At 35.9% G+C, this 26,512-nt stretch overlaps 1 protein-coding gene across 1 annotated transcript in view; it reads right to left on the bottom strand.

The window, feature by feature from the left end:
- Nucleotides 1-26,512, bottom strand: part of SNTG2 (syntrophin gamma 2) — a 129,016-nt gene that overhangs the window by 45,578 nt on the left and 56,926 nt on the right. The window contains exons 9-10 of the mRNA XM_051613790.1: nucleotides 19,611-19,738; nucleotides 4,687-4,816 (exon numbers count right to left, since the gene is read on the bottom strand). Of these exons, the coding sequence (XP_051469750.1) occupies nucleotides 4,687-4,816; nucleotides 19,611-19,738 (258 nt within the window). The remainder of the gene's footprint in view (nucleotides 1-4,686; nucleotides 4,817-19,610; nucleotides 19,739-26,512) is intronic.

Raw genomic sequence — 26,512 nt, 5'->3', positions numbered from 1 at the left:
CTCTGTTCTAAATGAATACACATGGAGCAGGAACAGAATGGGGATGGGATGATTCAGAACCACATAACTAACTAAAAAATACCTCCCAGGCTAGGTTTTCTCTCACTTTGGTAAAACAAAACAAAACAAAACCAAAAAAAAGGAAAAGGAGTTATAAATCTAGGATACCTATATTCTGTTTCCAGACAGCAGAGAAAGAAAATGATCTTAACAGGCACCCTGCTTGTTGCTTGTCTAAATTTAGGTAATGTGATTCCTGTCTTTACTGACCTCCCTTCACAACCTCAACAGTCTGAACTGTGGTACTTTCAAGTGGAAATTTTTCAGTTTAAAAAAACAAAAAAAGCAAAAGCAGAGTAATGTCATCACGTGTTTTCACCCTGTTAATAGAACTGTTTGTATAATTATCGAGGCACGCAATTTCCTACATACAGGATTTTATTTCCATCTACATATACCCCACATTCTGCTGTGTAAAGAAAGCAAGACTTTTCAGTAATTTAATTTTATTTTATTTTTTTAATTTATTAATATATAGTTATATATGCATGATAAAAGCTTGTATTTCCTAAGTCTCTCCTTATTCAAACAGAAATTTCACTCCGCTATGATATGGAATATCATTTAGATATTTGTGTACATGAAGGCATAAATGGAAAGATTTACACACTGTGATATACACAACTAAAAAAGCTGTCAAAGGCATAATATCATACAGATTAATAACTCTGCTTTGAACTTTCTACCATCCTCCAATGAAACTGCTAGAATTATGTATAAAAATAATAAATTACATTTAAAGTGGAAAAACTGCATATTAACTCGTACCTCCTTATGAACTACTAATTCATTTGTGAATATATTTTTTTAAAATAACATCACTATAATATAATGGGGGAAAAAAACAAATCTGGAGAAAATTATAAATATAAGAAACAACTCTCTATCATATAAATGAAATGGCAGCATTACCTTTAGGTGTTTCTAATGATTATGACCACATTAATGCTCAGTGCTGTGTTTCAAAGGAAATAACTAAGATCCATGAGAAAAGTTGCACATATTTAATAGCTGGCTGAATGGTGCAATACAGAGAGAGAAATACAAATTATTCCAAAGAAATCTTCCCTAAAAACACATGTCCAGCACAGCATTGCCACTTCCGCCTACAAAGAACCCTCTAGCTGAACAAATGAAGAATGGGAGCAGTGTGAAGCACACACAGATCAACTTGCTTTCCTGTGCTTCTTGCTTCATGATGGCAGCTTCATTGTCAGTTTCTGTTCCCCCTCTCTCCTCAGCTTTATTTATGCTTTCTTCTGTGAGAAGAGGTACATGAAGGAATAAATGTGAGGTGCCGATTCATCTCTGTTTTCTTCTGCCAAAGGTAAATGTGAAGAGCTTAGTGAAAATTGAGAGGACTGGGGATTGAATGGCCAAGGAGGATGATAGGGAAGTTTCGCGCTTGTAGAGAAGTATGTGAAAAACAAAAATATGAACAAAGTGATTAATAACTTGGGGCAAGGGTCCTTAGGAAAAAAAATAATCCATAGTGCTTGTAAAGCCGACAGTTACTACATTTTCTGAGCTAACCATACAAGGCATGTATCAGTAAGGAGAGATACCTTACATCTTTTTCCATGTTGCAATATTCCCTATGCTTCTCTGCTTTTAAGAACCTTCTCCAGGCTAGTACCAAAATAATTATTTCTCATCTACCAAGTAACACCTTCCAGATATGCTAACATTGAGGGGTAGCATCCTTATGCAGTGATGACTTCTCATATCTTCACTATTGAAAGATGTCTCCTCCTCTACACTTGATCCTCAGAGAGCTTGTCTTTGCAGCGAAGTCGGAAGTTTCAGTACTTCAAAAGAGTAGTCTGACATTAGTGTCACATTGTGGCAGAGCTATTTTTGAACTGCCTGCTTTAGGATTGTCTTCTGGCATCAGCAGATCTGACAAAGAGCTGTCAGCTGCTGAATGAGACTGTGTTAGGGTAAAATAGCAAAATAAATTACATTAGGGTAAAGTGATACATGACAGATAGAGTGCACTGTAAGAAAACAATCACAGATGGAGTGCACTGTAAGAAAACAATCTGTATCAGGAGCTCTTTAAGAACTAAGATTCTAAAAGACATTATTCAAGATAGTATGCAAATATGTTTGACCAAGGATTTATGTAAGAGTAGCATGAATAGGCACAGATGAAGTAAGAATGACTAAGGTGCACGAAGAGTTGGTAAAGTCAAGGAACAAGTAGCAGCACAAACAAAGTGAACAGTATTGCTTAAATACTTGGTAACAGGTCAGGTCAGAATGCTGACATTCTTTATGCCAACAGTATGCCAATCAGCAAGAAGGTCCATTGTGACCGCATATTTAGCAATTAATTTAGGTACAGAGATAATGGCATAGGGCAGAATAGGCAATGAAAAGGTCAAATATTTGGAGAAGCAACTGTACTTAAGAGTCAGCAAGGAAATTATCCCATAAAAGAAAGGTTTATCTGAAACAATCTCTGAATTAGTAGTGATTATCTTGAGGTGGTCATGTAGAATGGAGGACACACTCTACAGAAGCAGAGAAATGCAGAAACACGAAAAAAGCTCTGAGGAATTACAGATCCATTTCCTAACATCAATTTCAGAACTATGATAAGAAAAGAATAATTTTGTGAAATTATAGTATTAAAGTAATGAAAAGCATTCAAAATGGATTTTCAAGAAGGCTAATCCAAAGCCCTTGCCCTAAGGACTGTGGATGTCACAGCCATCTCCAGCCTTCTTTTGCTGTACCCTTCAGTTGCACTCCAGCCTCTCAGTCCTGGTCTTAAAAAATGGTTTGCAATAAAAGGCATTCTCACTGGCTATTATGTCTCCTGTTCTGATGATCACTAACGAAAGTAATGCTCTTGTCAGACCTTTCTAGTTGCACCACAGACTGCCCATGTGACAAAACCCATAAAGCATTAAATACTCACTTCTCATATTATACATACAGAGTTTACTCTGTATCTTACCAAGAACATAAAACGTAAATATATCATGGCTGCTGTTCTCAGGGCCTTCCCTGGAACATCCACTTATGCCAACACCAGATAGACTACTTTGACCACAGAATTCACTATTGTGATAGATAATGGAGAAGATCAATATAAGTGCTCAGTAAAAATAGCAATGCAGACGAGTTGCAACAGAGTGAAGATACTACGTCAGGACACAGGCGACTGCACATCGTGTGCATTTCAAAAAACATACTAGAACTCTACAATTAATAAAAACTGTTTGCATTTATAGCCACTTTTTATTGTCTTGGTCACCTATATCCTTGGAGTGGCCTTTATTCAGTGGATTTGTTTAGAATTTGGCTTAATAACTATGAACTAGAATTGCCCTAAAAATATTATAGTACACTTTTTTTTTTGCTATTCACACTGAAGGAATTATGAAATTGCATTAATAATTTACATTGCTTTCTTAGAATTATCAATAGCCTGCAAATTATTAATACCCTTTAAATGATGTAATTCACTAGAGGATAGAGAATATTTATAAAGAATGCACTGTAAGTAAAAATGTTTGATTTTTTCAGGCATTGCTTAAGTAAATGAATATTTAAAGATAATTAATTAAATAAATAAACTACTGAGATCAAATGTGATTCCCAGTCACTTTAGAAGACCAGAAAAATGAATTAAATTTAAAAGCTGTTTTGACCAAAGTTTTATCTTGAAATCCAATACAAATTCTACACAATATAATGAAGAAATATGCAACAATTAACGTAGAGTACAAAGTATAAATAAAAAAAACCAAACATGCTACTAAATCATAATTCATAAAAGTACTTAAGAGTCTGAAGACATAAAGAAAAATAAGATTAAAAACCTCTACAGGCAATATTTCCAGATACAACCATGCTCTTGAGTTTTCATCATTAATTTCTATCATTTCAAGAAGATTAAAATATATTTTCAATATTGTACCTTATTGAGTTCCCTATTTAACTTTATGATTCATTCCAGAATCTTCAATAGTTTTCAGCTGTTCTTTCTTGGAATGTGCTGTCCGAATAATATATTTTGCATTTCTCAAGGGATTATTTCATACTTCTGCTTGCAATAGGAAATACTACTTATGAATTTACAGGAATAACTTAAAAGAGCATAAGCACCTTTAGACTTCTAGGGAGAGAGATGGAATAATATGACCTTAAATAAATCAACTCTTATACAACCTAGAGGTAAAAATACTGTCTTCCAATAATGCTCCACAAGCCACACTTCACCAGTTACAAAATCTCCATATGACTACTTGAAAATCAAGAAATGCTAACTTCAGGTATATTTTAATTGCAAAAATGTAAAAATGAAATATTTGGTAATATCTAAACCTTTGTGAAATGATAAGAATAAATATTTTGTATTAAAAAGGCCTTTAAAATAATAAGTGCAAAAATATTTTCTGCTTTCTGTTCTACAATAACACTGCAAGTCTTAAAAAATTCTTGATACTTTTGAATGACCAAATGAACCATCCCTGCTATTTATTTTCTCCTTTTCCTCCCCATACACATGCATTTTAAATAATGTATCTTAAATGTGAATTATTGTTTACCCTTGGAAATTCAGAAATAATTTAACAATAGCATAGACAAGAAAATAGGCAGAAAGTGACATACATTTTGAAGTGTCAAATCACTGATGTTAGTTGATATTGCTCTCAGCCAGTCAGCACTCTCCTGGGCTGTATAAAACTGAAGTATCCCAGTACTAACTCCATCGAGTGCCAGCACTTCAAATGCATTAGATCTGCAGTAAGAAGAAATATATCCGTAAAGGAAGATCCGTCAATTTTCTGAAACTGCCCAATATTTCTCAGTGTTCAAGTGAATTTTACACCTTTTGACAAGGTTTTAGTCTTAACTTTACAAATAAAAAGAAAGGCAATAAAAAAAGGACAATAATGGGCAGTATCAGGAGCAACACATACAATAAGTACTTTCTCTGTACTAGCACACATTTCTGCTGATCATTTACTTCCTTTCAGTACACATGTTATGTTCATAATTATTGAACTTAACATTGTGTATTCAGGAAGGATGCATTAGATCTTTTTGAACAAACATAACTTTTTTTTTCAACCAAAATGACTATTTTCTATATTGCATTTTGGTTTCATTTACTAGGAGTGTATTAAGTTGCAAAGAACTGCCTTCCCTACCTTTAATTTCTTCATTTTCTATAATTTTCTATATAACATTCTAAGCAATGTTTCCTTTAAGCTCTTTTATGACACAGGAATTTAAAAAATTTACTTAGATGTTTCTTCAAATATTATTTGAATGTAGGGCCCTTTCTCAAAACAGCATTGACACATGCTAATGTGTGTTGCATTTTATTATCTATTTTTTTCATGCGTTTATAACAACTTTATTCTGCAAATGCCAATGCTTTCCTTACTATCTGCAATAAGTTAGTTCATTTAGAAGCTGGTGGGGTATGCTTTTTTAACTATGAGATTTTTCAAAAGGAACAACAAAAGTTCATTAAGTAGTGGCATGGAAGTACACTGGTTTAAATTTAAAACAGGTGGCATGCACTAGTTTCAGCAACTAAACTTTAGAAAGCTGCCTGGATTATTTAAGTGCCTATGACTGTAATAAGAATTAGATTTTATCCATATACTATTGTGAAAGACAATTACAATTATCTGAATGACTGTGCATACGTTTGTTTTGTACATAACATGGAGAGTACCACTGCTACCTTCTATATTTACAAATTAGGTATTTATGTTTATATGCTATATTGCCTTCTTTTCAGTACTAACTTAGAAGAAAGCAGACTACTGAGTCAAGAATGCTGCTCTATGAATTTGTTCGGTTTTCCTGGGATTCTATCGTCTAAAGTGAAATTCTCTACTGCTTAAATTCTGATAAATGTAAAAACAAACTTTCAAAATGACACATAGAGGTTAATAGGCAGTTACTCATTCATCACTTACTGAAAAAGTCATTAACCTAACGTTTGCCATTTGTAGGGAATTTAATGGTGGACATGAGTACCAAACCCTATCTACTTGCTAAAGAAAGCCACATAAAATACCCACCACACATAATATGAACAGGATAAAGTATCTTAATAGTTATATATACATTAACTGATATGTTTTACTGTTGTTAAGCATTATACTTGCTGTTCACAAAGATAACTTTCCTGGTCTGAAGACTTAAGTCTTTGTTGGTTGATTCCCTGGTTTTCCTTTCATGATTGAATTATAATGCTAACTACTAAAACTTGATTGCAATGGCATGATTCTCTGTCACTTTCATTTAAGTAAATCTGTTTCACCTCTTCAAAAAGAAAGAAAAAAAGATAACCATTTACTGTCTTCAAGTAAACCAAGTTAAATAATCACCTCTCAAGCATACTGTTCCTTTTACCTAATGTTCCAAAAAAGATCCCAACAGTGCTGTACTGGAAGGACTCATGCTATGATCTCTTCAATATCTCACCAAGACAGAGAGGATCTGTCATCTCCTATGCATTGATACAAAGTGGAGCATGGAAACAGACTTAATTTGGGGCTGTGTAGAGAAGCCACTCCTAGCACCTGACTCAGCAAATTCAAATATCAAAGCTAAGAACCAAGACAGACAGAGAGGACAATCAAGAGCATTTAACAGAGCTGAGAAGCAGTACGTGCTCTCCACAAAACCCACAGGGTGCCTAGAACTAACTCATCTTCAGATGCATAAAGACATGCAGTATGAATGCATTATCCAAGTGGCACAAAGTTATACAAGCAGTTGATGAAAGATCACAGAAGGGAGCTCCTAGGCTAACTAATAGTGCGTGAACAAAGAGAACCAAAATTAAAAAATAAAAATTTTCATAAAAATCAACCAAACCTTTATAATTTTAAACATGGTGCTGGAAATTGCTCAGAAAACTAATGTACACTAAACTTTACCTTATGAAAATATGGTGATCTGTTATGAAAAACAGGTTACAAAATTCAAATGGACCTGGAGATCTGAACACTTCACAGACAGAATATTTGTGCAGAATCAAATATGGTGTGAGAGATCCTGCAAGTCCTCTGTTCTAGCCTCCTCACTAACTGGTTTAAAATATAAATATGGTTTTCAAAGGAAGACTGAAACTGGTACAGTTATTTAGATACAGATGTTTCAGATGTGGCCTGAGGAATGTAAAGGAGAGGAGAAAAATTGTTTCCTTTGACCTGCTGACACATTATTACTAAGCTAGACCCATGTGTGGCTTCATCACTGAAAACGTGTACAGCTGACTCATGCTCCATGTGGTATCCACCATGATTCCCAAGCCTTTTCCTGCACAGCTGTTGTCTTGGCCCTGCAGAATGACACCAGCACATCCTTTTTCAGGTGTTCTGTCTCATTCAAGGCTTTTGCTGTGCTGGAGGTTGTCACGCTGCCTGGCAAAGGGGACTGAGACCTTTAGGACACCACTGCCCCACATTGTTTTCAGCCTTTTCTCCCAGTCTGTAACTTTGCTTCCTGCAAGCATTTCCATTAAGGACCATGAGGCACTGTTTTCTATACACAGCCTCTTTCTATCTCACTTTCATGGTGAAATGATGAAGTTCCTGATCTCTTTTGGGTTTTGTTTACTGCATTAATATATTTTAATAAAATAAACACTGACTTTGTGAGAATGGTAGTTAGAATAACAGATGGGCATTTGTATACTTAAGTTCTCTTCCTGTCAATGAGGCTCTTAAAAAATTCATATTAGTTACTATTAATGTAGCCTAAAGCATAAACTGGCCACTGGGAGTTTTGCCTTACAAGCAGTTAGCTATTAGAGACATGTTAAATTCAAAGACTTTTCTAAGAGAAAATGTATTTTCAGTGTCAGCTTAAATGGGAAAACTGAATTTTTACTTTATTTGAGGCTAATAATTAAAGCAAAAGATATTTTAAGATGTTCAGTATCTGTGGCATGTCAACCATCTTTCCATTTGACTTAGTGTTGTACTCAATTTCACAGAAACACAGAATTGTCAGGGTTGGAACTGACCTCTAGAGATCATCTAGTCTGACTCTAGGCTGGTTTTGAACATCTCCACAGAAGAGAACTCCACAAAAATTCATGGGCAGCCTGTTCCAATTCTTTGTTACCCTCACCGTAAAGAAGCTTTCTCTAATATTTAAATGGAACTTCCTGTGCTCCAGCTCATGCCCATTGCCCCATATCCTGTCATTGGGAACTACTGAAAAGAGTCTGGCTCCATCCTCTCTGCACCCACCCTTTAGACACTTACAGGCATTAATAAGGTCTCCCCTCAGCCTTCTCTTCTCCAGGCTAAAGAGTCCCAGCTCTCTCAGCCTTTCCTCATAAGGGAGATGCTCCAATCTCCCAGTCACCTTTGCTGCCCTCCACAGGACTCTCTCTAGTAGTTGCCTGTCTCTCTTGAAGTGGCAAGTCCAGAACTGGATACAGTATTCCAGATGTGGCTTCAGCAGGGCACAATAGAGGGGGAGGAAGACCTGTGTTAACCTGCTCGATACATCCTTCCTTATGCACCCCAGGATTCCACCGGCCTTCCTGGCAACAAGGGCACATTGCTGGTTCATGGAGAATATGCTGTCTACCAGGACACTGAGATCCTTCTCCTCAGAACTGGTTTCCAGCAGGTCCACCCCTAACTGATATTGGTGCATAGGCTTCTTCCTCCCCAGATGTAGGACCCTACACTTGCTTTTATTGAATCTCATCAGGTTCTTCTCTGCCCGACTCTTCAGCCTGTGCAGGTCATGCTGGATGGCAGCACAGCTCTCTGGAGTGTCAGCCACCCCTCCCAGTTTGGTATTATCAGTGAATTTGCTAAGAATACACCCTGTGCCCTCATCCAGGTTGAACAAGACTGGACTGAATATTGAGTACTGGGGGGACACTGCTGGCTACAGGCCTCCAATTTGACCCTGCTCCATTGGTCACAACCCTCTGAGTTCTATTTCTCCATGAAGTCACACAAATAGTTACACTGACACTGCTGAGCAGAAAAAAATGAAAAATAATAAAAAAATAAAATAAAAAAAAAGGTCATATCAACCAAAAAGAGTAAGATGTAGGTATTAGGTATTTTGCTTTGCTGCAGACAGAAAAATCTGAGGAATTACAGTCTCAGCATGTTTTATGTGCATGGAAGAAAAAGGTGAAGGAGCCTTGCTGGAAAACAGGATCAGCCTGAGTGACTGAAACCTATATGCAATATATTAGAATCCTCTCTTGAGTGCAGAATGTGTGGTAGGACCAGTCACTATGGTGAGCTAGTGAATTGAGTGTATATTGAGTGTATATATACTTACCAATATGTGGTTTATAATTCCAGTACAATTATCTGTTAGAGGTAATTCAAGTGAGATGGATTTTACCTCATTCAAGTTCAGTTGCCTAAGTGTAGGGATGACAGGCAGCAGACACAAGCTGGAACACATCAAATTTCCATTAAACATTAGATTTTTGTTTTCTTTCTTTTTTTTTTTTTCCACACAAAGGTGATCAAACACTGGCACAAGTTGCCCAGCAAGGCTGCAGAATCTCCATCTGGGAAGGGTTCAGGAATTGGCAAGAGATGGCCCTGAGCAACATGATCTTATTATACATGTTTTGAGCAGGGGGCTGGACTAGGGTCCCATTTAGCCTGAATCATTTGATGACTCTGTAAGTGAGTCATGCTAAATTTAGGAACTATTTTGTTTTATCATAAGCAAGTGCACAAGATGGGTGAGCTGGATCATTCTCTGGAGATGCCTGTTTCTCTCCTTTGACTCCAAGGTGAGTACAGGGATTTGGCACGTTGGTAGGTGAAAGACTATTAGATGTCTCCATTCAGGTGAGATGAATCTCATACACTAAACTCCAGTCTCATAAAGATTTTAAGCATGTGAATGGTCCCACAGAATTTAGGTGGAGTGTCATTTTGCCTTAAGTTATTCACATGCATATGTCTTTTTAGATTCAGACCATAAGTCACATGTTCATTTTCCACAGGAATTACAAGACAATATTAGTAAATATAAATCATCAAGTCAAACAAGATTGGTTTCACCATCTTATTGAATGCATTGGCAAAATATCAAAGTTAAAAACCCTTCAGCTGTGTATTTAAGAAATCTTAATGCAAGTATTTACAATTTATTTTAATCACGACGATAATAAAGATGCATGTTATTTTCTAGCTGTTCCTTAAGCACAATGGAATTGTGAGGGAGATGCTGACATTTAAAATAATAAATCACCCAACTGTACTTCACAATATCCCCTGTAGGAAGACTGGATTTATCTTAATGTCTTCAGAGTCAGTATCAATGGCTTCAATCTCCAATATAGTACATACGTGTTTCTAGGAATTTTTTTACATACTTGAGATGACTAATAAAATCTATACTTGGATAATCTATATTTGGATAATAATTATTGGACTGCCTGCCTCTGTAATGCTAGTTCAGGTTCAGGTTCAAGTTCTCTAACTCTTTTGACATGAGGAGGCTTTAAAGCTCATGACAACAAACCTCTGTCATAGAATCACAGAATCATTGAATGGTTTGGGTGGGAAGGGACCTTAAAGATCACCTAGTTTCCACTCTCCTGTCATGGGACAGTGACACCTCCCACTAGACCAGTTTGCTTAAAGCCCCATTCAACACTTTCAGGGAGGGGGTCATGACTACAGAGATTATCAGTGTCATTATATTTAAATTATATGCAAAAAATTACTTCTTCAAGATTTTAAAACTCCCACATTATTTAATTATCCAATTTACATTGTCTGTGAAATTCAGACATATTGGTTAGGGAAAAACAGATGTTCATGTGCTTGACACACAGTAATGTGGTGGATTTCTTTGAAATCTAAATAGCTTCTGATTTCAGAAGAAAGAGCAACATAGAAAAAGCACTGATCATATAATAATAATTATTCTTGATATCACCATGAAAATAATTATTTCCCCATAAGACTCAACTAAATGTATATATTTCTTGAGCAAACAGATATTTTGTAAAATAACAGTTCTAAAGCCAAATAATGAGCATCACAGACTTCAACATATTCAGCTTGCTCCAGATTTTTTTTTCTTTTTTGGTGTCAAAGTCAGTGGGAAGCAAGCAGGTCTTCAGCAGAAACTCAGTGCTATTTATCTTGAGGCATTTATTGAAGACATCTAGGGTTATAGTCTTGCTGAGCTAATCCTGATGGATTAGAATTTAGTATATTGTCAGGAAGCAGTGGAAAAGACAAAGTAAGTCTCAACCTTTTCAGAAACAAAAAAAACCAAAAAGTAACAATTCTTTGAACTCAGTGATAATATTAATACAAACAATTCTCTGAGACTAATATTCTATTTATCTTTTTTTTGGAGACAGGTTTTTTTCTGCCTTTTCTCCTGCTTGTTGACAATATGCCATGGTATGATCCACCATTCTGTTTTGTAAGGGATGCTATTTACTGGAACAAAGGAGAGTGAATAGTTGTCACATCAATTTTCCAGAGCAACACATCATCTTTGGGTGAAAGTGGAGACGGGTCCTGAGTACATGCATCCTGAAAGGAATCAAAAAGAAATCAAAGTGCTTAATTTTTGCCTGTGCACTTAGTTGCAATAGAATTTTAATACCAGAAGGTAAATATTGTGAAGATGAATATTCAAAAAATAACCCTCCTCACTGTCTTTCTGTTGGCTTCATGCTACTGAACAGAATTAAAGGGATGTATTTAAGCATGTGAATATATTGCTGCAGAGTGAGAAGAAACAGTAATTTCCTTAGTTTTCATGTCAATTATTTTTGATACATTTCTAGACTGCAAGTATATCACATCCAAAAGTGTGTCTGGCCAAAACATTTTGTGTCAATTCTCATATAAGGAGCAGGTACTGAAGCATTCCCTCTCTCTAAGAATCAGTATGGGGTGCTGACCTTTTATTTTGTGTGGCATAGCTCCTAGCTTTTTTTTCTGCCTATAACTTGATTTTTCTCTGATTTAGCAGCTTATTTGAGCCAAGGGTAAGTCAGCCTCTTCGTGTGGAGAGATCTTCAGAATCCCTGGTCACTTCTCAAGTACTTTCCTCTTTACGTTCCATTGAGCAGATCTTACTCAGTAGCCTGCATTTACCCGATCAGTTGCAACTGATTTCCAGAATGCCTCGCTGCTTGAGCAGAATTGTGACAAACATACTGGAAACACTTATTTTAATGATGATTTTAAAGGAAAACATACATGGCAATCTTCAGGCAGTCCTTAAAAAACTGTACACTGCACATTTATTTTTAAAATCCTCTGACTTCACGGCTTATTCTTTTTACATATCACCTAAAAAATGTAATAAAAAACCAACAAATTGTCCTATGGCTCACATTCCTAAAGACATTATAGTGTCTTCTGGAGTGCTCCAAAGATCAACAAATTCAGAACAAAGGTTACAGAATGGACTCTTATTCAGGCAGATGCCAAAGCTAATTTTAGTTCTTTGTAACTACAGCCAAAAAATCAATACACATGGTAGAAATCACAAAACGTTGCCCACGCCAAAACATATCCAAGGCTATCTAGGTCTAAAAGCCATTGAAAACAAATGTCACTTTCCAACTCTATGCACAATGGGGAAAAAAAAAAAAGTAAAAAATCCGTAATTGCCAAAGAAAACCTTAGTTGCCAAATCCTAAAATACTACAGCTAAAACAGGAAGAGCAAGTGACAGTACAAAACTGAATTATTTTTTTTTTCTTTTGAGAAAACAGAAAATTTGCAATAGAAAATTTTATGTTTTAATTTGAATAACTAGAATTGTACATTGATTCTAGATGGGGTTTTAACAATGTTGTATAAAGGTTTAATGTTTCTTACTTCTGGAAAGTGTTTATCCTGGCATACTCTAAAACACCTATTCCTCCTTTATATATCTACAGGAGAGTGGTGCTTCAGAGCTCTTCTATACCTTACTACTGTACCCAGCCTTTGTCCTTCTCTGCTGCTATCTACCAAACGACTTCACTAGGCTCCCATGAAAAACCATTTCTTAGGGTTTTTTTGTTGTAGTAACAATCTTTCATGTCATGCCCTTGCACTTTGTACTGTTGTGCTGCATCTCATTTCCAATAGTTCCATCCTTTCATAACATAGTGTATGTACTCCTGTACTCATGATGCTGGTTCTGTGTCACCAATTATTTTAATTAGTGTACTGTTTTCTGCTCCAACAGTTAAATAGGCCTTAAGGCACCCTATTAACAATATCCCTCCAAATCTATACTTTCTTTTCCATCTTACCTTTCATCAGAAGTTAATTTCCCTCTTACTGCCTCCCACTCTATTTCTCCAAATTAGTTTAACTGTGGCATCTTTCAGATACATACTTGTTCTTCTTAACTTCATGTTCAACATAATTGTTACTAGAAATTGTGAGCAAATGCTCATTTAGTTTTTTAACTCAGAGACTGTGTTTGATTCCTACACCTTTCTCAAAATGGTTTATTCCACTTCTTAATGTCCAATTTATTCACCTAATGAAAGGCGTTTTATTAACTACCTAAAATGTTAAAATGTAAAATTAGAATCCTTCAGAAAGAGTCTGTGAAGAAACAAGCAAGCCAATCTAAAACAAACTTAAACAAACAAACAAAATAAAATCACGCAATACTCTGTAGTAATCAAAATGGCCAGAATACCAAGAAATAGAAAATAACACCTGTATCTATTTAAGTTGTTTTGTAATGGGGATCATAGCTAGCTACATGGGCTCCTAGCTACTGGGCCTGAATTACTTCTAGTCCACTCATTTCTTCAACTTAATTTCCATCTTCCAAACTCACAATTTGTTTTTTTCAGTCTCTAAAGTACAACCACATGAACATAGTGTTCATGGTTATGTAACTTTACGCTATTGTACCTTCATTTAAAGCACCAGCCAACGGAGCAAATAATAATTATTATAGAGCACTTTCAGTATCTGCTGTAAGGACTGAAAATCTACACATTTTTCTAAGTAAGGTTTAGAAATTCTGTAAAAAAAATTGAAGATTACAAATTACTAACTACATTCTCAATCTTTTATTAGACTACTTATATTTACTTTCCTATCTTCAAAATCAAAACACTTCAAATTGCCATGAACTAAAAGTTCCTTTCCATGAAAAAGACTTACTGATCTCATTATTTTTCTGTTAAACTTATACTTAGTGACCAACTAAGAAAAAGTTTCCATCACCAGCTAGCAATTAAGAGTATTCACAGGAACAGAGTTCTCACCATATATATTACCTTACCCCTTACAGAGTGAAATGACATTTATGGATGGTGACGTGTAAAATGATGAAGTAGTGGTGCTATACTATAAAGACAAGTGAATAAAGAAGTTATTCAGTTAATTAACCAAAAAGACTAATGAGCATGCTGCACAGAAATATTCAAACAGACTCCAATCTTGCCAACAATAGGAAATACCCGAATTAAAGGTGATTTTGGTAGTTAATACAATGTTTCTCTTTCATGTTCCTAACTTCTCAAGATATAACTGGAAATATCTTGCATTGAAAAAATTAAGGACACCTACTGCATTTCTTACCTTTCCTTTAAAATATTCTGGGGGGATTTTTTGGCTTTTTTTTTGCTGTGTGTGACATGGACAAACATATTTCACATTCCCACTCTACTACATGTATTGTCATCTTTCTTCATATATAGGAAGGAAAAAAACCTGTTTCTGTCAATATCTCTGGTGCTGTCAGGATCTAAAATATATGAAAAACATACTCTTCTGTCAGTATGTCACTAGTCTTAAGACTTTCATGGAAAAATAAAATTCAAATTCAAATTCAAATGAAATAAAAAGTCAAAAGTGACTGCTTTTTCATATAATGAAAAAAAAAAAAAGAAAAAACAAACAGATACATGTGTTCCTTGCCATTTCATGATAGAAGAGCTAAAAGTAAGCCCTCTCTCGCCAGCATTAGTAGAAAACTCAAATGGAGTGCTGAGGAATTTAAACTGCATAGTACAACCACAAAGCCTCATCTGATTACACCAGACTAGTTTTGATCTAAACCACATTAAAAGTATACTGCAGTCTGACAAACCTAGCTAAATAAATAACATGTTAGTAATTGAAAAATGGTTAAAAATATTGAGCAAGGTGCGGACATACCATATATTGTCACACTCTATGGTTGTTTTTTTTTTTAAATAAAAGCAGGACAAAGATTGTATTCCGTAACATATCAGATTCTGTTTGACCTTATGACAATCCTTATTTTTGTTCTTGTAGTTATATGAAACTCAAAGCTTATTTACACAACCAGAAAAAGAATGCTGAAAATATGAAACAATCTTGAACATGATGGAGAAGAAAAGTGAATGAGGTCAGAGGTGTCATCCAGACTGGCTGACAGCAGCTTACTAAACTAAAACAGCAAGAACTGTAGAATGGTTTGGGTTGAAAGAGGCCTTAAAGATCACTTAGTACCATCCCCCCTGCCATCTGCAGGGAGACCTTCCACTAGACCAGGTTGCTCAAAGCCCCACCCAACCTGGCCTTGAAGACTTCCAGGGAGGGGGCTTCCACAACTTCCCTGGGAACCTTCGCAAGTGTCTCACAACCCTCACACTAAAGAAATTCTTCCTAATATCTAACCTAAAACTATCCTCTTTCAGCTTAAAACTGTTCCCCCTTGTCCTATCACTACAAGCCCTTGTAAACAGTCCCTCCCCAGCTTTCCTGTAGGCCCCCTTCAGGTACTGGAAGGCTGCTCTAAGGTCTCCCTTGGAGCCTTCTTTTCTCCAGGCTGAACAACGCCAACACTACATAGGAGAGGTGCTCCAGTCCTCTATCTGCCCTCTTCTGCACCTGCCTAACAGCTCCATGTCCTTCTTTATGCTGGGGACTCCAGAAAAGGACACAATGTTCCAGGTGGGGTCTCCTGAGAGTGGAGTAAGAGAGGGAGAAACATCTTCCTTGCCCTGCTGGCCCCACTTCTTTTGATGCAGCCCAGGGTACAGTTGGCTTTCTGGGCTGGAAGTGCACATTGCTGGCTCATGTTCAGTGTTTCACCAGCCAACACCTGGAAGTCCTTTTTCTCAGGGCTGTTCCCAATCCATTTTCTGCTCAGCCTGTATTTGTGCTTACAATTGTCCAAGTAGTTCGACTTACAGATACTACACATAGAATATACAATACTATGTATTAAAAACATTGATTGATTTTAGTAACAAAAGTATGCTAAGTCTGCTGTAGCCAATTGTAAGAATTTCACAGGTGAAAAAGCCATTTTCTATTAGGAAGAAGACTTGAAGAAAGCAGAGTGTGCATTACCTGTATGTGGATAGACACAGGTAATAATCGTGCAGGCTTCAATATCCTTTACCAAGCCAGAACACTGCACAGTTACAAGGGCCAAAGGGATATAGGCAATTTTTATGGAAAGAATAATACAGACCTCTCTAAATGTAATTCAGGTAGGGAGTAGTGGAAAAGACCTTTCATACAGTCCATCCAGCTGAAGATGGATGCACACAACTGTGTAGGTGAAGCTACAGGGGATAGTTCCAGTATTTCAACAACCCAGACTTAAAAAGTGTTCTGGCCGTTCTGGTGCCAGTACACCTTCTCAAGATCAACTGACATAACTTAGAGGATTATATATAATGTAGCATTGCAAAAAAAGAAACTTACAGCAAAGAAGAGGAGGAAGACAAAAAAGTACAAGGATGACGCACAGGCTCATGGACTCATTTAATACTGAAAAAAAAAGGCATGCTCTCTAGCAATGTATGCAGATAGGCAGCAAGTAAATATTCAGAGAAAGGCAAAAATTAGCAAATTAGTCAGCAGGATCCATATTGTATTCAGGGGAATTGTCACAGACTCATTCAAATGATTTAAGACTGAGGGCTGATATATGAAAGGGAGCAGAGGTGTGTAGATAGGAGGATTGTTACCTAGACTGATGTCACCACTTATACTTGTAATTGCTTGCAACTTTTACTTCATGCAAAGCAGACATTTGGCTTTAGAGAGCAATTACTGAAGACAAATGCTGGAATTCGTGCTTATATGCATATGGGGAAATGTAAACAAAAGGATACAATGGGATAAGAACTAGACTATGTACATGTATTTCAGAGAAGAAGAGAATAGGACAAGAGCAGTCTGGTATCCCTCAGGCAAAAATAAACACCTTTAGTAAGAACATGGGAAACATCTCATCTGCAGTTAATTTGAAGGTGATATTCCTCTAATGTTCATATAGATATTCTTGTTGGTTTACCAAAACAAACAAAGAGCATTTAGTAGAAATGAAGTGTCACAGGGTGATGATAGGCTTTCTAGAATGATTTCATCTTCCTTTTTGGAGTGTTTACTACAAAAAGGAAATAAAACCACAGTAATAAAGGTGTATTATATATGGGAGCAATATGCATTACAAGAGAATATGTCTCCCCAAGACGGAAACTGAAAGCACTAAGCTCCTCAATCCTTACAAGAAAAATGTATTTGTAATGGGTTGATCCTTGACCAGCAGCTAAAAATCCACACTGTCACTCACCCCCATATCCCTCCACCCCTCTCCTGCAGGACAGTGAAGAGCAAGAATAGTGCTGGGTAGAAATAAATTCAGTTCAACAAGCAAAGGCAAGAGGAAAAAAACCCAACAAAACAACAAACCAACCCACCACAAAACAAGAGGTGCAAAGGCAACCACTCATCATCTCCCACAAGCAGAATGATACCCAGTCAGTCCCCAAGCAATGGTTAGCACCCACAAAACCCCCTCTTCTCAGTTTTTATTGTTGAGCATGACGTTATATGGCATGGAATAACCCTTTGGTCGATTTGGGTCAGCTGCTCAGGTCGTGTACTCTCCCAACATCTTTCCCACCCCAAGCCTACTTGTTGAGTTGGAGGAGAGCAGGAAAAAGATAGCCTTACTCTTGTAAAAGCACTGCTCAGCAACAAACAACCACTGTGTGTTATTAACATTGTTTTAGTCACAAACCAAAACACAGCACCAGACCCAGTACAATATCAGAAGGTGTTTTACTTCAAAGAATTCTCAAAATGCACATGCTACTGTTTTGGGAACTTGAATTTCTTGTGATTGCTCCATCTAATACATAAACTTCACAGAACAAGAGTGAAACTGCTTCAAACTGTCAGGACAAAAACTGAACTCAGAGATTAAAATGTTCTAACTTCTTTCACTTATCCTTTAAATTTAAGAATATTGATCATAAGCAGATGATGAGGTGATGTCTAAATGGGCACACAGAGATTTGTTCACTTAATTCACAGGAGAACTTCTAAGCCTTGAATGGTTAGAGGCCTGTGATAGATTGGGAAGGATTGGATCACATGAACTGGTCAGCTGAAATAAGAAGGAAGAAACTGGTGGAGGAAGTGCTGACAGACTAAATAAAATGAAATTGAGAATTCAAAGACTGTGGAAGAACCTAAAACTTTTGTGGACAATTTATTATTATTTATCTGTGATGCTTTAACACAAAGTCTGGGAGAGGAACTGCCAACTAATTTAGGAGATTAATTGGTCCAAATTAAAATCAGCACAGCTGTCCTACTAGAAAATAATGTTTTTCAGGAAACAGGAAACAAATCTGGCATAGATCAAGAAAGGTATACACATGAATTTCTGGTACCTTCTGGTAGCAGGTGAACTGTATAGTTGATGCTTCAATAGAGATTCCAATTCTCTCATTAACAAGAATTGGAAGAAAAAATAAATATAGGGCAACCCATAACAAAAAAAGGAAAACAAAACCAATAAATTAACTCCTATTTTCATATATATAGAGAACTCTGGGCTACTTGGATGACAAATACTGGTAGATGTGAGACAGTCCTACCACATGGAATGGTTTGCAGAAAAAAAAGGACACATGCTGAAACACGTTAAACCTTTCTCAAACATTTTAATTATTGGAGCTTTATTAAACTTCACTTTTGCTTTTACTTTTCATCGCATTCAGGACAATAACCTCTGACATACTATTCTACAGCTACCTTATGAACCACTACTTAGGTCTTTCAGATGCAAAAAGATTCTACGAACAAAAATACAGTATTTTGCCAAAATCTGTTGTTAACATGAGCTTCTATATGACAGTGATATGCAGCACAGTTGTGATGATTGTGCACCACATTATCATTTGTAATGAAAAAGGAGAGTTCATTGACAATTTAAGAATTTGAGAATATACTAGTCTTCTACTAGAGAGACAGAATGAAATGTAGTACCTTTAAAAATTAATTCAAGTAAAGCCAAGCTTAATATCTGTACTAACTGTTGATGCTATCTGAATTCCCAAAATGCATATTAAACATGACACAGAAACATATTTGTAGGAGCTATATTTATTGGGTTTTTTTACCTTATCTTTGGAAATTGCCATGCATGTCATTAATTTCAAGAGAATATGGACTGCATAGTTTTTAGTAAGAAGACTTTCATATCTGCACTCAAAGAATTCTTATACAGCCCACAGTCAACAGCAAAATATTAGGTACAGCCAGCTAACCCCATGCTTCCCCTTTTAGATTACAAACCTTAATTTATCTGTTCCAGCTTTGTACCTCGAGATTCGAGCCATTGACAGAGGAACTGATAAGGTGTCTAGCCAGCGCTTCTCGTATTTTGGTTCATTAGCTATGGGTGAAGAAGGTGATGATGGAGCCTGTACAGAATAAATGACAATCAGTAAGTGCAGTTTACCAGAAAATATAGTAAAAAAAAAAAAATAAAAAAAAATGAATATGCATCTCTGGCTCTGCTTGTCTCAGAAGTGAATAATCAAAGCAATAAAACTATTCAAGAAACTCGGGATTTAGTAAAGAAATAAAAAGAAGCATTCATGTAGAAAGTAACACTAGCTATCTTCATATTATGGTTGTGACTTACATTCAGTATTGTCTTAATATTAATTGGTTTTAGTTGTACATGTCCTGAATTTTCTCTAAATGCAACATAAAATACAGTTTTGGTTTAAATTAACTTGGTTGGTGCAATCCTTCTACATATATCGAACAATAATCAGAGAAAAAGACACAAATAATATCCTAATGTAAAGACCACATTAGAGAACACTGGGTTTCTTATTTGTGCATTGTGATTTTTAGCCATAATGTTATTTAACAGTAGATTTAAAATTCTGATTCCTGTATTATCACTATTCATATAGGGACTAATGAATTTTGAAATTTCATCTTTGAGGTTTTCCTTCAAATGCTTCCACTAGAACGGCAAGATTGTTGATATTATCTAAGCGGTAAAGGATTTCCAGAACTCAGAATAGTGAAAATACAAAATGTTACAATCTACTCATGTAATGTAACTACAATGTACAAAAGAAAATAACCTTAAATCAAATTAGAGCAAATGTAAATTAAGTAAGGGGAATTAGCCTGGATATAAAGCTACTGATAAGAGGGTCTATTCAAACCTTATACAGAGCTTATATATAGACTGTTCAGCTGCTCATGCACCTAGCTTCTTATGTATTGGAACTAATTAGTGCATGAAGGCATCAAGAATGAAATATAGTAAAAAGAAAATATTTATGAAATTTTAAAAGTTGTCACAGAACCAATAGCAATAAAACATTTAGGAAACTGCAGAGATACACATTTTAGTCAATATACACTTGCAGAATATACAGTTTCATCCTTGTGGAATAATACCCTGAGGATTAAATCGTTATCTCAATGACTGAAAGTACAGCATTATGCCTAAATTGTCAAAAGAGATGATAAATTATTTTGTTGTAAATTATTTCAAAATAGTATACAAAGGCAAAAATAAATTAAATCAGAAATAGATAAGAAAATGCTGGAAACCACTGATCCAATGTGTACCAATTCAGATTTATGAGCATGATTATGAGCTTTAAAAAAATGCTTATTAAATAAACAATAAAATGAGCTAGGAGTTTCTTACAGAATGCATAAAAATGAGAAATTGAAAACGTTTTATTGGTACTTATATCTCCACACCACCATGACAGGAGCATTTCACTCTTTTATTAAAAAAGGTAGCTATGGTATTTACGGAGAGACAGATGAGAAAGATTCACAGTCATAGCCATTTGGGTCAAAGTTAGACATTAGTGCTGTCTCTGAACCAAAATTATATGCCCCAGGTTATACACCAAACTTCCTAGTAGAGAAGGGAGTTGAAAGCTGGTTATTTTCACCTAAGCTGCAAACACGCACTGAATACTACGTACAAAAGCAAAAAACCACACAGAATGTCCTAAGTTCAGCTCTGTTATATCCAGGTGTTCGAAAGCCATAAAACTTATGCAAAATAGGGAGCACTCTGGGAATTGTTCTATTTTTATTTCTCTTCCTTGCTCATAAGGATTTATGGCTTTTCTTTCCTTTTTTTTTTTTTTCTTTTTTTTTCTTTTTTTTTTTCCCTAAAGCTCTTTCTTACAGTCAAGCTAAAGAATCTTGTAGATTGCAACCTCTTTGAGGAAAGGAATTTTATTTAGAGTATTTGCAATCCACCTTTCATAATCGAGTCCATAGACTAATTCTATTTCATAAAATTGGCCACAAAAGGCTAAGTTGTCTCCAAAGCTTGGTATAAATTAAATAATACTGTAGTGAAGAATCTGATGCATATTTTAGAATTCTGTACAAATTAAAATAATTGACTGAACTACATGCAATCTGATTTTGCAAATGATCATATTAATCTAATGTGCTTGTCTGGAAACTGAAATGTCCAAGATTAAAGCAGAAGGTAGCTTATTACAGTCAAACATAAATGTTTTAATATGAGCACTGAATTTAAATCCAAGAATCAGAAAATAAATGAACAAAAAAATTCTGGAAGCCCCTTCACTTGTTTTTCCCATCCCCTCAAATCTCAAGATACAGAAAACATCTAAACAATTTAAACATAAACCCCTGTATTTTTCTTGTGAACTATTAGCTGTACCTACTTTAGCAGGCCCTTGAACAATACTCTGTAATATTCTAGGCAAAAAAATCATTGGAGGGGGGGTGGTGTCACTGGCAATTTAGTGTTTCCATTTGTTCTCTTATAATTCAATCAAATGTTTTAGCAGGATACTAGTGTAAATAAAAAAATACCTTAATGTAAATAAAAAACCAGAATTTTAGAAAATCTACATCCCAGCTATTCACTAGATTCCTGAGTCAAAGAGGAAAAAATGGCCAAAACCAGTCAGTCAAAATCTATTAACTCCAAAGTTACGATACTACAGCATAGAAATATTCCTGCCAAAATGGTAAATTGATACAACTGATGTAAAATCCTAAAAAAATATGGCTTCTCCAGACAATTTCTAAGTTTTGATATCTGAAGAACACACTAGAAAGAGTAATTCTCACCCCAGTGCTGGACTGCTTATACCTGCAGAAACCCTGTTGCATGATCTGAACATTAATAACCAAGAACAGGGAAAGGAAACCAATGGGTCACACTGCTTCAAATTTCAAATGTCTGTTTCTAACTAAGCTGTATTCTAGTAACCACTTTATGGGAAAGCATAAAGTTGGACTGACCCCTCTATCTTTTTAAAGACAAAAGAGGGCATAGATAGGTCCATAAAACCATAGCATAGAGACAAAATACTATCATAGGACGAGCAGTTAATTTTCTTCAGTTTGCCCTATAATCTAATATGCTACAATTTGAGACAGATCCTTTGATGTGTTCCCTTCTAAACAGATGGATAAAAATAACAAACTGGGGATGAAGCAGGTTGACACAACTTTTGCAAATGGAGGTCATGCCTTACAAGTCTCTGTTGACTGAAACTGCTACATAATATGAGAGAGCTAACTGCTTCAGCGTACTTGGGTTTGCAAAACCTTTTCATCTTTCACAAAAGGTTTGTAACTAATTTGCTGTAAAATAAGGCAAAATCCTCACACAACTTTATAATTAACTAAAATACAGCAAGTCAAACACAGCAGTTAAGTTCCCTATCGACATTACCAGTCGACACCCACCGTTACAGACACACCATCCAGCTTATTAATAAATGATCAGAACAAGATGGTGAAAACCAGACCGAAGAAGTTTACTACACACAACAAGTAATGAGAGATAAAAAGAAAACCAAACTGCAAATAGTTACAGAAGAAGCTTATGATACTGAATGACTGAGAAATAAAAGGACTTCTGAAAATACAGTAGATAAATGTATAGCAATGCACATGAGGAAGACAATATTAACTTTCCCCATACAGTAATGGGATATGAACTGGTGATTAACACTTAAAAATAAGATTTTTCTGTTGTATGAAAAGCAGCTGTTGAAAGGAATTGAATTTTTTCCATGCAAATAATAATTAAGTAAACAAAGATTCATTAGTCTGGAAAAGAAGCAGCTGAGGTAACTGTGTGTCAAAGTTATGTAAAAAAAACCCCACAAATCAGAGACAAAGATTAGGAAACAGTGGTTCACTTGCCCTTTTCATATAAGGATCAGGAAGTAAAAGACAGTAGGAAGGAAGAAGGAAGGAATGCATTTCTCTATAAAGCAAATTCAGGCTTAGTAAGCCCCCTATGCCAGAAATCATTGAAGGTGCATTTTTATACTCTATACAAAATTTGTACATATTTCTGCTGTTTTTCTATTCTCTGTAGGGCATCTGCTGAGGACAAACTATTTTGCTAGATGGTCCTTTGGTCGGAACCAGTGTACTGAGCTGGCTGACCTTCAAGCTTTCTGTCTGCTAAACAGCTGTCGCTTCTCATGTTGAAAAGTCTCCACATCATACTTCCAAAGCACTAAAACATTTGGCTGTTTAGAGATCATCTCTGCAATCACATCTTTTATCCTCTGGTTCCTTTCACACCTTTGGCTTTACACTGAGACCGCCAACAATGTTGCCAATTAATGCCAATTTGTTTGTAACACCTGTCCATTAAGGAATGGATTGAACACAAATATCTCATGTTTGACAGAACACTGAACAAGAATCAGGTTGTAATGACGCATAATCACTACCCATCTGGGACAGCTGTGTACTGTTCACCTGAAGGAGGGTCTGATTCTGTACCCTGTTAGCAATACATTGACCTATGAAGGACAATGTAGGCTAATGCTTTGTTGCTTTTTAAAACAAGTATATAACAACTCATCATGGGGCCATCAAAAGTCATCCCATAAGTAGAAGGAGTCCAGAAAGTCCTCCACTAAGTGGGAGACCTAATCAGGCGTGACTCTATACTGAAGATTCTACTAGGAACACAGGAAGGAAGCCAAAAGATCACAGCTGGTGGGAACAGTTTTGATCTTTCTGTGATGCGATTTGCAAAGCTCAGGAAACTCAGTTATTTTACCTCAGTTTTTTGCTGTTTTGTTTGTTTGTTTGTTTGTTTCACACACAAACTCCCACAGACCCCCCCATCCCCCAGTGCTTCTGAATTGTCCCTATAAATTTAGTTTGCAATTTCTCCTAGGGCTGCGCCTTGAAAACAGGCACAGTGGTATTTTAGGTTGACATACTGTTCTTGCTTTAAACATGGGTTTCAGGTAGGTTGAAGCTGGGTTAATTCTGTTTAGGAGTCTGAGATACTCAGGGTCATGTGACTCAGAGTGCTTAAGCTTGCTCGTAAATATAGTTTTCACCTCATATTACAAATACTAGCTGGTTTGAAGAAAAGTCAGTCTTCAAAGTCTTCATAGTGGATGAAGGACTGTAAGTGGAACAGCAACATTATCTATCATAAACATTCTCATACCACGATCAAGCAAAGAGGCAACAATAATTGGTACAGTCTATTCTTAGAAGACTAAACCAATTATTAGCAATGATTGGACAGGCTGAGGGAGTTGGGACTATTCAGCGTGGAGAAGAGAAGGCTCCAGGGAGACCTTATAGCAGCCTTCCAGTACCTGAAGGGGGCCTACAGCAAAGCTGGAGAGGGGCTTTTCACCAGAGAGGGTAGTGGTAGGACAAGGGACAATGGTTTGAAACTGAAAGAGGGAAGATTAGGTTACACATCAGGAAGAAATTGTTCACCATGAGGGTAGAAAGAGGCTGGAATACGTTCCCAGGGAGGTTGTGGAAGCTAACTGTAAATGTAGACAGTGCAAATGATTTCACAAAAGGCATACTTGTGTTGTATGAGAGTTTGATTTTCTACTAAAACCCAGTTATTTGCTGAATTGCATCTTTAAGGGCTTCAAAAGACTGGCAAGATATACACTTGTAAACTTAACTTTCAACTAATATATTTTAATGTATATGAATTATATTAAAAAATTCAAATAGCTGTTGTTTTTGAAGACTGAAAGGTAAAACAATCTAAAAGGAAATAAATATCACGCGTGATACCCAATAAGAAAAAACATAACTGAAATCTTGTGATTATGTCTTGTGTCCTGCAAGACCTTTACAAATAATTTGGAATTCAACCATTTTTTGCTTTAGTGGATTTATTCTTTCCAGGTGTATTATTAAAGCCTTGAGCCTGTTCCATAAACTAGTATTTCTACCCAACACAGTGTATGTAAGAGGCGTGACTAACTCCAGATGACTGTCCTTGTTGAAACTGGCTCAAAGATATTATTATGATGATGCTATTGTTTATCTCTTGAGGTATTTTTACTATTTCTGCTTTTAGTGAGCATTGCTGAGAGTTTCTTAGAAGAACATAAAATATACCTCTGTAAAATATGCATATGAAAATGCTAGCAACATTAATATATTTTATATCTATATATTGAAATATTTTCCTAGTAAAAACAACTTTCAGGTTGAAACACTAAAATATGGCTTCTTGTAGCATCTTTTATTTAAGCTATAGCAGAAAAACTTGGTCAGTAATTTTTAATGGATTTTCGTAAAAGCTTTTAGGGTAGTAAATACTAAAATTCTTGCATCTTTTTGGTGCAAACTGGAGTGCATCTTGTCAAAGCTCCATTAATAAATTTATTACAGCAATGTTATTTATACTCAAAAGAAAGCCACCAATACAGTATGCTTTTCAAATTAGGCAGATTTCTCTGACACTTTTTCTGGAGGAAGAAAGAGTTACATAATTTCTTGCAACAGCACCAGCAACCATTCAACTCACAGTGAACTGGATGAACTCCATAGTTTTGCCAGGTCTATGACTGAAATACATGTGTATATTGTATGTACACATGCAACATACATAAAAATAAATACACATAGAGGTAGGATTTGTTTTCAGTGGATCAATGAACTGACTCGACCAATGCATGGCTGAGCACTTGCTAATACTTACTCGAGGGCGCAGCAGGAAACAGAGGCTATAGAGTGGTTGGGGAAGGAAACAAGACAACTCATTTAGCAGTAAAAGAGTCTTTCATTAGCTTTAATAATGGAACAACACAATTAACAAGCGTTAAGCTTGGAGCAGAGACATGAGTGAAACTCTTGAGATACTCAGCTAAAGAAACACAGTATTGAGACATCTACTGTATCTAAGAGTCAATTAG

This window comes from Apus apus, chromosome 3, assembly GCF_020740795.1.
Source record: "Apus apus isolate bApuApu2 chromosome 3, bApuApu2.pri.cur, whole genome shotgun sequence".
NCBI lineage: Eukaryota > Metazoa > Chordata > Aves > Apodiformes > Apodidae > Apus > Apus apus.
The sequence above is the reverse complement of the archived record's forward strand: the minus strand, read 5'-3'. Positions and strand labels throughout refer to the sequence as shown.